The sequence below is a fragment of the Urocampus carinirostris genome, chromosome 11 (genome assembly GCF_059441175.1).
Source record: "Urocampus carinirostris isolate Australia breed hairy pipefish chromosome 11, RoL_Ucar_1.0, whole genome shotgun sequence".
NCBI classification, from domain to species: Eukaryota; Metazoa; Chordata; class Actinopteri; order Syngnathiformes; family Syngnathidae; genus Urocampus; species Urocampus carinirostris.
The window spans coordinates 13,359,263-13,372,540 of NC_142359.1; the positions used below are offsets into that span (position 1 = coordinate 13,359,263).

The 13,278-nt window shown below is 42.4% G+C and overlaps 1 protein-coding gene across 2 annotated transcripts in view; it reads left to right on the forward strand.

The window, feature by feature from the left end:
* Positions 1-6,445: 6,445 nt before the first annotated feature.
* LOC148356453 (protein phosphatase 3 catalytic subunit alpha) overlaps positions 6,446-13,278 on the forward strand; it is a 78,989-nt gene continuing 72,156 nt past the window's right edge. For both annotated transcript variants that reach the window (XM_088348588.1, XM_088348589.1), the window contains exon 1: positions 6,446-6,842. In XM_088348588.1, coding sequence (XP_088204714.1) covers positions 6,782-6,842 — 61 coding nt within the window. In that variant the 5' untranslated portion in view covers positions 6,446-6,781. The remainder of the gene's footprint in view (positions 6,843-13,278) is intronic.

A 13,278-nucleotide genomic window follows, 5' to 3' on the forward strand; every position in this document is an offset into this window, starting at 1 on the left:
TGAGCCGCTTGGCCGATCTAATATATTCTAAGTTCTTGTGGTCAGTCCAAACTATGAACGGCACCGTTACCCCCTCCAACCAATGTCGCCATTCCTCCAGGGCTAGCTTGACGGCCAACAACTCACGATCCCCCACGTCGTAGTTGCGTTCGGCCGGGGACAACCGCCGGGAAAAGAAGGCGCACGGGTGCATCTTCTGGTCCTTGTCAGACCGCTGGGACAGGACAGCACCCACTCCCACATCTGAGGCGTCCACCTCCACCACCAGTTGGCGCGCAGGGTCAGGCACCTGGAGTATGGGGGCCGTAGAGAAATGAGTTTTTAGACGGTTGAAAGCTGCATTAGCCTCGGAAGACCACCGAAATGGCTCTTTAGGGCTGGTAAGAAGCGTGAGAGGAGCTGCCACCGAACTGTAGTTCCTGATGAACCTCCGGTAGAAATTGGCAAAACCAAGGAATTGTTGGAGTTTTTTCCGAGACTCAGGGACAGGCCAAGAGGTGACTGCTGATACCTTCGCAGGATCCATCTGAAGGGTCCCCTCCGCCACGATGTAGCCCAGGAACGAGACTGTCTTGGCGTGAAACTCGCACTTCTCTGCTTTGACAAATAAAGAGTTCTCTAGGAGACGACGGAGAACCAGCTGGACATGTTTTCGGTGTTCATCGAGGGACTTTGAGAAAATTAAGATATCGTCCAGATACACAAAAACAAAACGATTAAGCACATCTCGTAAAATGTCATTTATCAAGGATTGGAAAACGGCTGGAGCATTGGTTTCTAGTGAACCGTTGTCTTGGGCTCGGCAATTGGCATGGGTGGAGTATGCTCACAATTCCTTGGTTAGCTCCTCCACTGGAATGTCCCCCTTCCAGTGCGTATATGGGTACCAACCCCCTATGTTCCCTAGTCAAGAAGAGGAAGTAAACTGCCCGTCAGCTACGGCGAACGCACGCCGTTGTCGGCGAACTTGGGCTCGTGCTCGGGCCACACTCCTTCGGGCAAGCAAGGCTCATTCCGTCGGGGCTAATCGACGGAGGAGTCCTGCTCCGAATTACCAGGTGGGCCAGAAGGTGTGGCTTGCATCAGCTGATCTTCCACTGAAGGCTGAGTCGAGGAAACTGGCTCCTCGGTATCTTGGTCCGTTTCCTATAGTAAGAATTATCAACTCCTCAGCAGTCCGTCTCCGTCTACCAAGATCTATGAGAGTGCACCCCACGTTTCATGTCTCCCGAATCAAACCCGTCAGCCAGAGCCCGTTGGCACCCATTCCACCTCCTCCCCCGGCTCCACGCTCCTTGGACGGGGAGCCTATCTATACAGTGCGCCGCCTGCTCCGCTCCCGACGCAGGGGTCGGGGCTTCCAGTACTTGGTCGATTGGGAGGGATATGGTCCGGAGGAGAGATCATGGATTCCCAGCAGGCAGATCCTGGACCGATCTCTTGTGGCAGAATTCCATCGACTGCATCCTGACCAACCAGCGCCACGCCGTGGTCGTCGTCGTAGGTCCGGCACTGCTACCCTTCCACCGGCGGACCCACCCGCTACCGCCCCTTCAGATGCGGACGAAGGGGTGTCTATTCACTCGGAAGAATTCTGAGGTACTGTGCTGTTTGTTCTCAGTTTACCTGTGGATATTTTTTTTTTGTTTGTTTTGTGCGCTGCAAACGGATTTATTATCCGTCCCCGGGGATCGCTGGTGTGATGATGACCTTCTGGGGTTCATCGGACGACCTCTGGGCCTTCCATTTTGGATTATTGGTGATGTATTTTGGATTATTCGTAACTGGCCTGTGACTTTTGTTCCTTGGATTACCGGTGTTTCCATGTGACGTGTTTGGATTATTTTTTTTTTCCCTGGGGGACTTCTGGAGCCGTCCCTTGAGGGGGGGGTTCTGTCGTGATTACCTAACTGGAGCCACCTGAGGTAATCAGCTGGTGTGCTGGAACGCGATTTCCTGATTGGTGGAAGCTTTCTACATAAGCTGTCAGCGTCCAGAGATGGACGTTCGAGTGTACTCCTCGTTTCCCTGAGTGAGCCTCCAACATTCAAGGTACCACGATCCCTTTGTGTATTCCAAGTCTGATTCTCGTTGCCTGACCCTTGTCTGTTAAAAGTTTACGATCTACTCTTCCGTCCCGGCCACCGACTTACCTGCTACGTTACTCGTCACGCGTTTTCACCACGGAGTTGCCATATCGTCCAAAGAGGCTTTCGGCTACCAAGAGACGACGTCCCAAGCCTGCTCCACCGAACCTTGTCCAAATAAATCCTTTAACTGACGCTATTGGATCCGAGTGCTTGTTCTGGTCCATGACAGAACACTCGAACCAAAAAATGGATCCAGCGTCATTTTTTCCCACCTCCGAGAAATGCGGAAATGCCGAGCAGGAATCCGCGCTACAGCGCCTACTACATACCGAAGGCGCGGTACAACAGATCGCCCATGACGTATCCACACTGGTCCGGCAAGTACAACGTCACCAACAATTTTTTGAGCAACAGTGCGAAGCTTCCCCGGCAACACGACCACAAGATCCGGTTCCGCCTCTTTCTGATCAGGTCGGCAGTGTTGAACCACGAGTAGGTTCGCCAGAGAGATTCAATGGAGAGCCCGCCCAGATCCGCCCCTTTCTCATAAATTGCCGATTAATTTTTGATCTACAACTGCGAGCCTTTGTGAACGAAAAGACGAAGGTGGCCTATGTAATAAATCATTTGACTGGCAGAGCCCGCCTTTGGGGAACGGCAGAATACGAACGAGGGGCGACAGCATGCACCTCTTTTAGTTTGCTAAGCCAGGAAATGATTAAAGTATTTGATTCTGGTTCCTCATCAGTCGATGCTGCTCGTTCCATCTTGAACATCCGCCAGGGTTAGCGGGAAACTTCGGACAACGTAGCCAATCGTAGCGTGGGACGGAAGCAGGTCGAGTTTACCAGGAATGAAGAGAAGATCGTAGCGTCGGACGGAAGCAGGTAGGCAGGCAGGCAGACAGACAGAATCAGGTAAACAAGGCACAGGTAATCGGGAGAGTCTTACGGGGTACAGAAGGAATCCTCCGACACAGAGTTCTCAGCGTAACGCGTTTAAATAGGGAGCATTGACCAATCAGGAAGCACATTCCAGCGCACCCCATGATTACCCCAGGTGGCTCCACTTGGGTAATCATGACATATACAGTGGTTTGCGAAACTATTTGGACCCCTTGAACTTTGTGACCTTTTGCCGCGTCCCAGACTTCAAACATCAATATATAAAACTTTTTTTGTGAGGCATCAACAATAAGTGGGACACAATCATGAAGTGGAACACACTTTATTGGATATTTTAAACTTTTTTTAACAAATAAAAAAACGAAAAAGTCGGTGTTCAAAATTATTCATCCCCTTTAATTTCAGTGCAGCAAACTCTGTCCAGAAGTTCAGTGAGGATTTCTGAATGATTCAATGTTGATCTAAATGACTAACATTGATAAATGGAATCCACCTGTGTGTAATTAAGTCTCTGTATAAATGCACCTACACTGTGATAGTCTCAGAGGTCTTAAAGCACAGAGACCATCATGAAGAACAAGGAACACGCCAGGCAAGTCTGAGATACGGTTGTGGAGAAGTTTAAAGCTGGATTTTGGATACAAAAAGATTTCCCAAGCTTTAAACATCCCGAGTAGCTCTGTGCAAGCAATAATATTGAAATGGAAGGAGTGTCAGACCACTGCAAATCTACAAAGATCGGGCCGTCCCCCTAAACTTTCAGCTCATACAAGGAGAAAACTGATCAGAGATGCAGCCAAGAGGCCAATGATCAATCTGGATGAACTGCAGAGGTCTACAGCTGTTCAAGGGGGCCAAATAGTCTTGCAAGCTACTATATGTGTTTAAAAACAAAATAGTTTAAAGAAAAAAAGCTTTATTAGGTAATGTCAGGGTGGAAAACACATTCAGAGACACTGTTCAAAAAAACAAGCTACAATTATAATTGTCCATCCCTTAGCTTGACCACTATGTGTTGTTAGTGTTGAACATATTAGTGTTGTAATAAAATAATTTAGAACATGGGATCTTTTTTTCAAAAATGGTGACATCAAAACGTTACTGCAAACAAGGGTTCTCTTAAATAGTACACAGGAAAAACACAGATTGATTTCTTCATGTAGTTATGTAGTTAATTAAACTGTTTTATGTTTCATTTGTTTATTCCATACCTGTCAACCTGTACGTTATTGCCGTACAAAGTACGTTTATTATGCATTTTAAGACGTGTACGACGTACAAGAAAATCTGTATGGAAAAACGCTAATTTGTCAATTATGGGTACCATGCGGTATACACTGACTATCACGAAACGGCAAATCAATCAAGTCAAACGAATTCGCCGTGGTAGCCTCTATCTCGGTATCGTTTTTTTGTTGTTTTTTTTTTTGCAAACGAAGCGAGTAGTTTGATGCTACTGTGTGCATGCATCAGCCGCCTCGGATTTCATGTGGTAGTTATGTAGTGAAAGGAAGTCCGTCTCTTTTTAGAGAAGCAGCTTTTTCGGCTCAACTCATTAAAGGGAGCCGGCTCTCAAAAGGCTCACTTGCTTTGATGCATTATATTACGAATCATTATTGTTGTATAAAGAAGTTGAGAAAAAAGGAAGTATAAAAGGAGAAAATGAAAAAATGAAAAAAGACAGGTTTGTGGTTATCCCTTTAATCAGTATATTACCAACAATAATTTAATGCATAAAACGAATTAATAATTTAAATAAGAAAATATATTTTTCTACTTACCGGTAATTATATTTGCATATATTTTTTCCTTCTACAATGAACGTCCAAGCGACTTCATTTTTGAACTTTTTTAACAATAAACCTCATTCATGTCAAGCAACTCAGTACCTCACAACAAAATGTTCACTAACAATATATATGATATAACCAAACACATGTACAATATAACATTTTAAACTACATAAATAAACAAGTTTGAAAAAAAATATGGTGTAAGATTATTTTGTATGGGAAAATACAACATTTTGTAAGGACATGGAGCCGTGGAGGTTGACTGGTATATAAATCGTACACACTGTCCCTTTAAAGTGTTTTGACGGCGTCAAGATTTTTTGATGAAAAGTGTGCCTTGTCTCAAAAACAAAAACACTGATTTTTTTTCTTATTGTAGTCGTGTAGTTATTTAAATGGTTTTATTTTTCATTTTTTTATTCACAATCGACTGTAAAAGCCTTCTGGGGATCAGGGTTTTGTAGGGTTACTTTAACTTGATTACTTTCAATTACTTTTGGATTACTCCAATACCAAATATGCTAATAAAAGACAAAAGAAACTAAATATGAATAAAATGACTAAATTTTGTGCAGGCTTGGGGAGTAACGGAATACATAGAACAGCAAAAATGATGTTGGCAAGCTGTTTGGCTTCATTTTCATTTTGTTTCTGTCGCATTTTATGTTAGTTTTGCCGGAGATCAAAGAGATCAAAGCCAGGAGAGAAAGCTTACCACGTGTTGTGAGTCATCATTTTATTCATATTTAGTTTCTTTTGTGGGGCAGCACGACGGCGCAGTGGTTAGCACGTGTGCGGCACAGTTCTAAGGTCTTGGGAACCTCCTGTGTGGGTTCAAATCCAGCTACCGGACTTCCTGTGTGGAGTTTGTATGTTCTCCTGCTTGCGTGGGTTTCCTCCGGGCCCTCCGGTTTCCTCCCACATTCCAAAGACATGCACTTCAGGTGGATTGGCCGGTCCAAATTGTCCCTAGGTGTGAATGAGCGAGCGAGTTGTCTGTCCCTGTGTGCCCTGCGATTGGCTGGCAACCAGTTCAGGGTGTCCCCTGCCCACTGCCTGATGATTGCTGGGATAGGCTCCAGCACCCCCGCGACCCTACTGAGGATAAGCGGTGCAGCTAATGAGATGAGATGAGATGAGACTGTAAGAGCCTTCTGGGGATCAGGGTTGGGTAGGGTTACTTTAACTTGATTACTTTCAATTACTTTAGGATTACGCCAATACCAAATATGCTAATAAAAGACAAAAGAAACTGAATATGAATAAAATTACTAAATTTTGTGCAGGCTTGGTTAGTAACGGAATACATGAACCGGCAAAAATGATGTTGGCAAGCTGTTTGGCTTCATTTTCATTTTGTTTCTGTCGCATTTTATGTTAGTTTTGCCGGAGATCAAAGCCGGGAGAGAAAGCTTACCACGTGTTGAGAGTCATCATTTTATTCATATTTAGTTTCTTGTGTCTTTTATTAGCATATTTGGTATTGGAGTAATCCAAAAGTAATTGAAAGTAATCCAGTTAAAGTAACCCTACCCAACCCTGCTGTGGATCATCAAGTCTGATTGTATCCTATCTGAATAATTAGCCGCAGCGCCGATTGCTCGTAACCAATAGGAACTCCTCCTTTCCTGATAGGGCGGGCTCAACACACCAGCACGTTTGTATGCGCGCACTCTCGCTGGGTGCTGCTGTTGCTCTGCCTGCGTCTCTCTCTCTGCCCGCGTTGCGTTGAAGCGACCGTAAGCGGAGTAACAGTAAATCAGACCTCGCAACCGCCCGGAGCACTGAAACCGAAAACCAGCCCACCTCGTCGCTATATTTTTGGCCACTGACAGGAGCAACTCAGTCCCCGGTGTTGCCTTTTCCTTTACCTCCCCTTTCCTTCCCTTCCCTCGCTTGGAAGCAGCAGAAGACTTGTCCGGCGAGAGCGACGCGGCCAAGCGTTTTTTGACGCCTACTTTCCGCTCCAGCTCAATATTCGTTCACACTGGAAATGTCGGAAAACAAGCCGAATGACGAGCCCAAGTTATCAACTACGGACAGGGTGGTGAAATGTGAGTAGCCTCTTTTTGCTCTTTGACATTTTGCTCCCCCCGGGTGGATTTTTGGTCGAGATGGTTGGAGGAGGAGAAGGAAGAAGAAGAAGGGTGTTAGCCGACTGGTGACAGCGGCTCCGTACGAGGAAGTGAGGTTCTCCTCAGCCGGGTAGATCCAATTGGGTTTCGTGTGATCGTTTTCACCGTTTTTAAGCACCATTGCTACCTATAACACATCTAGCACAATTCTGTCGGGCCGGTCACACCACCAACCGTTGTTTTTATCTATAATAATCCCTCGGTTATCGCAGTTCACGGGGACCAAAAGCTCTCAACGAAACGTGAAAATCTGTGAAGTAACGGCGCCCCTTCATAAAACCATACATGTCAAGCTCCAGGGCTCCATGCCCTTACAAACTGTCGTATTTTCCCTTACAAAATACAAAATAATCTTGCACTATAATTTTTTTTCAAACGTGTTTATTTATGTAGTTTAACATGTTATATTGTACATGTTTTTCGTTATCTCGTATATATTGTAAATTAATATTTGTTATGAGATACTGAGTTGCTCGACATGAATGAGGTTTATTATAAAAAAAAGTTCAAAAATTAAGTAGCTTGGACGTTCACTGTAGAAGGAAAAAATACATGCAAATATATTTAAGTAGAATTTTCTTGTTCAATTATTAATTCATTTTCTGCATTAAATTATTTTTGGTAATATACTGATTGGAGGGATAACCACAAACCTGTCTTTTTCATTTTCTCCTTTTATACTTCCTTTTTTTCTTAACTTCTTTATACAACATAATAATTCGTAATATAATGCATCAAAGCAAGTGAGCCGATTGAGAGCCAACTCTCTTGAATGAGTTGAGCCGAAAAAGCTGCTTCTCTAAAAAGAGACAGACTTCCTTTCACTACACAACTACCACGGAATGATGCATGATGGGAAAAACCCAGGCGGCAGACGCATGCGCACAGTAGCATCAAACCGCTCGCTTCGTTTGAAACGCAAAAAAAAACGATACCGAGATAGAGGTTAGCACGGCGATCTCGTTTGACTTGATTGATTTGCCTTTTCGTGATAGTCGGTGTATACCAGACGGTACCCATAATTGACAAATTTGCGTTTTTCCGTACAGATTTTCTTGTACGTCGTTCATGTCTTAAAATGCATAATAAACGTACTTTGTACGGCAAAAACGTACAGGTTGACAGGTATGTAAAACCCCCCAAAAGTAAAATTTACGTCCTTGCTGACTGAGAGTAAATGGCTGTAACAAAAAAATCATAGATCTACAAATAAAAACCCTGGACAAAGAATTGCGTGCTAGCATTGGGTATCCTCTGGTGAGCCAGGTCTCTGTGATGTTTAACTCATTCAGTGCCATTAAGTTGAAATAGCTTTCAGAATTATTGTCTCCGAGTGGTTTTTTTTTTGTTTGTTTGTTTCATTTAATTGTTAATTTATCATATTGGTTACTCCACTACTTTTTAATTCAATGTTACTTTTTAGAATTTTACGTCACTTTAATTTTTATGTTTATGTGTACTATAGGCAGCACGGTAGAGCAGTGGTTAGCGCGTGTGCGGCACATTTCAGAGGTAATGAGATCGAACCTCCTTTGTGGAGTTTGCTTGTTCTCCCAGTGCTTGCGTGGGTTTCCTCTGGGCACTCCGGTTTCCTCCCACATTCCAAAAATATGCATGTTCGGTTAATTGGCCGGTCTAAATTGTCCCTGGGTGTGAATGAGCAAGCAAATTGTCTGTCCTATGTGCCCTGCGACTGGCTGGTAACAAGTTCAGGGTGTCTCCTACCCAATGCACAAAGATGGCTGGGATGGGCTCCACCACCCCCGCGACCCGACTGAGGATAAGCGGTGCAGATAATGGATGGATGTGTACTATATGGGGTGGCTTTGAATTTCATTGACGCTTTGCCTAATGACAATAAAGGTGTTATATTCTGTTCTTTTCTAAAAGCTTTAGCGCTACTGATAAGTATCAACCCTCTGGGAATTATTTCAGTATGATAAATGGCGTTGATCAGATATTTGTCCACTTATCGAGGACCCCCCACTTCTTTGTGTTGCTTTTGCTTTCTCTATCCAGCTGTTGAGTGTTTGGGCGGCCCCCGAGTGACCAAAATTGTGGGATCACGTCTCTACAAACACAGAAAAGTTCTTTTAAAGTTTTGCATCGTTCATGCATATGTTCAGTCTTATTTTGCTAGTTAAGTGCCGTTGTGTTTATGGAAATATTGCAGGTATCACAAATGCAAAAATACAAAAAAGGGGCAGAAGTGGAGGTTCTGCTTGAAATGCATCCTTTCCTAAAAGCATTTTTTCTTGAAGGTCTTCATGGAAATTAGTATTTTCAACAAACTTAGCAATGTTCAACTGTTGTTTACAAAACAATGGTTAATTCTAGAAATATCTTGTTTAAATGAAAGATGAGGGTTGAAGCTTTTTTTATATGTCCTATGCCTATTTGGCCACTGAACTAAATTTTCAGTGAGCCTTCAAAAGTAAGTCAAAATGGCAAAAATTGTCTGGCACCCGCACTTCCCATTTGAAGGCAACGGTTCGCACTGAATCAGTCATAATACAACCGTCCCGAATGTAGCGGTATCCCCGAGGGGTAGCTCGAGGTCATCTGTTTCGTGGGTAACAGATCTGGCGTTGGTGAGATACATTATCAGCAGGGGTAGTTTATGAGAGTTGTTACGTCGCCTAGCAACAGTAGGCTGGACCTGCAGCACTGCTATTGCCTTCTCCCCTGACGCTTCCTGAACCCAATAATAATCCACAGAGCACCTGATGGTGATCACCATTTATTTGCGCTCTTCTGACTTTTCTCAGGGTCTGATTTAATTGATAATCTTTTTTCAATGTAACGAGCCACTCTGTTATCTGTCGCAATGCTTCGCAGTTTGTTTGGGTGGCCATATTGACTTGTGCGCCTGCCGGGCTGTTTGACTGACAGCATGCACCAGCCTATGACAGTTGTGCAGACAGGAACTCACCCAACACATACAACCTGCCCCCATGATAGAATTTGCTGTCTGTTATCAGCTGCAGAACACAATGCCCGATACGTTAATATCAATGACAATAAAGAAGATCCAATTCAAAATCCGTGAGGCAGCGTTAACCAAAGTGCAGAGTAGCGAGGAATCCCTGTATTTACTTTACTCCTGTTTCTTTCCCTTCCGTCAAATAGCTTTGATTTTTGGTGATTTACCTCTGATCCCTCCTGCATTTGGCATTCCACCTTTGCAATGTAGCCGGAGAACGCAATAAAGATCACAATCGGTTTGTGCACACAGAAGCAACGCAGCCAGTTGCATGCGAGTTTTCCTCTGCTGACAAGGATTTACACCGCACACACACCAATCTCCACTCCTGCCCTATTTTTTTCTTGTTTTTTTTTTAAGCCACAAACTGAGTGTGACGTTCGACACTTTGCTCCATTTTGCCCTAAAAGAAGGGATTGTGCGTCTGCGGTATCTAACTTGCTCACTGGATGAGCAGCAGTTGAGAGGGCAAAGAAAAAATGTGAAAACAATACATCTTTATGAAACCAGCTTTAATTCAGGGGTCTCCACACCTTTTGGGTCACGGGCAACATTGTTTTGAAAAAAAGTTGCACTGAGTTGAAAAATAAATGATTGATGTATGTTGTTTTTTTTGTATGTGCCAAAAGAGTCTTAAATTTGATACCAGTACATGAGGAAAATCGATAAAGTAAGCCAATCTGTTTTTCTTGTTTGGGTTTACCTGCACAAGTTGTGTGTAATCATGTATTTGTTTTTAAAGGGTCCATTTCATCCAATTTTTTTGAAAAACACAAAATATGCCAATAAATTTATTAATTTATATGTTTCCCTAGTGCAGTGTTTTGCACGTTTGCCTAACACGCGAAAAGTCACCAATTCGGGACTGGGTGGAAACATGTATTGGCCTGGAGAGGGATGGGCGCCAACATGCTGTACTTGCCCAAGACACATAAGAGGAAATGATACCCCTACGACCCTAGTTGTTTAGAGATACAACCAACCAACCATAAAAAAAAACTTTAAGAGGAATAGCAAAGTAATATATCTCCTTTTAAGCACTAAATTTGATAATTAGCTCTAAAAAACGTGCAATGGGGCTACTTCAGAAGTGTTCAATTGCATGTTTTGGTGATATCCATTTGAAATATGAAAAACTGCAGTTCATTGTGGGACTAGAAGCGGCTTATATTTTTATGCTTCCATCATCGTTTCGCAGGCTGGATAAGATCTGTTGGCGGGCCTGATACGACCCGCCGGCCGTAGTTTAGTGGCCCCTGCTTTAGATTTTTAGCCGTTCAAACACAAAGAGCATGTGTTTTAAGTGCTCGTCTTGCAGAATTGTATTAAGCAACACAGAAAATGATCTGTGTTTTGGTTCTGAACTGTGTAAAACAGGGGTCTCTAACTCAAATTACTTGGGGGCCACCAGAGCTAGGGTCTGGGTGAGGTTGGGCGGAGTTGGGTTTTCCTCTGATAAAAACCTTACACTGTACTGAACTACAAAACTGCTACATAAAATAGGATTTAAAAAAAAACATCAGATTTAATATCGGGTCGATACTAATCTTCAATACTCTCTCACCATTTTTACTAGCTCAATAATAGTGTTGTTAATGATGATAATAATAATAATAGTGAATTGTAAGATCCAGGGTTCGTGCGGGTGCTTGAAATATTTGAAAAAGCTTGAAATTGTTGCCATCGCTATGATTCTGGCCAGTCAGACTCTATATACTATGCTAAAAAGGAAGGTACATTTTTTAAAAAGTCATGATGATTGCATTGTCACTGCCCCCTACTAGTTGCATCCAAGAGGATGACTCTATTTAGAAAACCGGCTCTTTTGGCTCAGCTCACTGAAAGGAGGCGGCATTTTCGGCTCCCAAAGGGCTCCTCAGATTATTCATTTTTTACATGATATATATCATCAATAATAATAAAACATTGTGCATGAAATATAAATTAAAATATTTACAGAAAAAATTGTAAAATACAGAGCAATTTTTTTTACACATCAGATTTAAAGTTGAAAAGCACAAAATCCCTGAAAATGAAAAACAATTACATAAAATTAAAAAAGATTAACTCTTCAGTGCAATAAATAAATGATAAAATTAAAAAAACATGAATTGTTTACAATTTCATTGTAACCAATTAGACACAGATTTTCTGAAAAACACGCAAAAATTACGAATTAAAATTAGTAAAACAAAAAGCAAAAGATAAGCCGTTTCTTTGGAGCAATCAATCAAAAAAAAAGTCCAAATCAGGCTTATTTTTCTGCTTTTATACAGTACTTTCTTTTTTTGTCTTCCGTATTGAACTCAATCATTACCAAACGTCTATCTATAAGAGCTCTTTCTGTATTTGTTAACAAGTTTGACGTAGCTGAGCTGTGTGTGCATTATTGAAGCAGAATGGCAGAATTCATGTCAGTTTATAGCAGCTCATTGACACAAAAAGATCATAGACAGGAACAGCTCAAAATAGAACAAAATGTGTGCTAGCAGTAAAATAGCAACTTAATTTTAGTCTAAGTCAACAAGAAAAAAAATTGTTCTTTTGACCGGCGCCGGGCTTCTTCCTATGAAGGTACTGGTAAAATTGGCCTTGAAAGTGCTTGAAAAGTGCTTCAATCGGGCCATAAAAAAGGTGTAAGATCTATCTATTTATTCTACCCAGAGAAAGCCAAACATTAATGTAGTATAGCTGCCCCTCTTACAATATCAGGGGAAAAACGGCAAAAAAAAATTTCAGTAGGATGGAAAAAAAGAGTGTAAAACTATTATAACCCTCTCACGTCACATCCGCTGTATTTTTCAGTCAAGATCGTCCCACCCTCGATCCTTTAGAAGTACTACACACCATTTTTCCTTGTAAATATTTCAAAAGATCACCCCCCACGACAGTTCTCCGGCAACTTGGAGGCTAATTAAAAATAGATATGACAAGTAAAAGAAAGATAAGATTTTATAATACAGTCAAGATGCTCAGATGAGACTCCCCTATATCACGTGTTTGTTTTCTGCTCAAATATTTAATACGGCTTCTTTCTTTTCAAATGTAAACACCGTGGTCATGATTCAGTTACTTGTATACTTAGAATTGTTGATTCCATTTGGGTTGGTGTGTGTTTTGCTTATTGTGACAACACAAGTGCTTTGGCCTGTGTGTACAAAGCAACTCTCCAAAATTCCTCCAGGCTAAAGGTGTGAAGTCCCCTTGTTTGTCAGCCGCCTATGTGGCACCCCTGAAACAGGGTTCGTACGGGTGCTTGAAATCCTGGAAAAGGTCTGAATCTTAATATTGTGTTTTCAAGGTTTGAGAAGTGCTGGGATTTAGGGTGAAGTGCTTGTGAATTCTTGCCATGTTTTCGGCAGTCTGACTCGG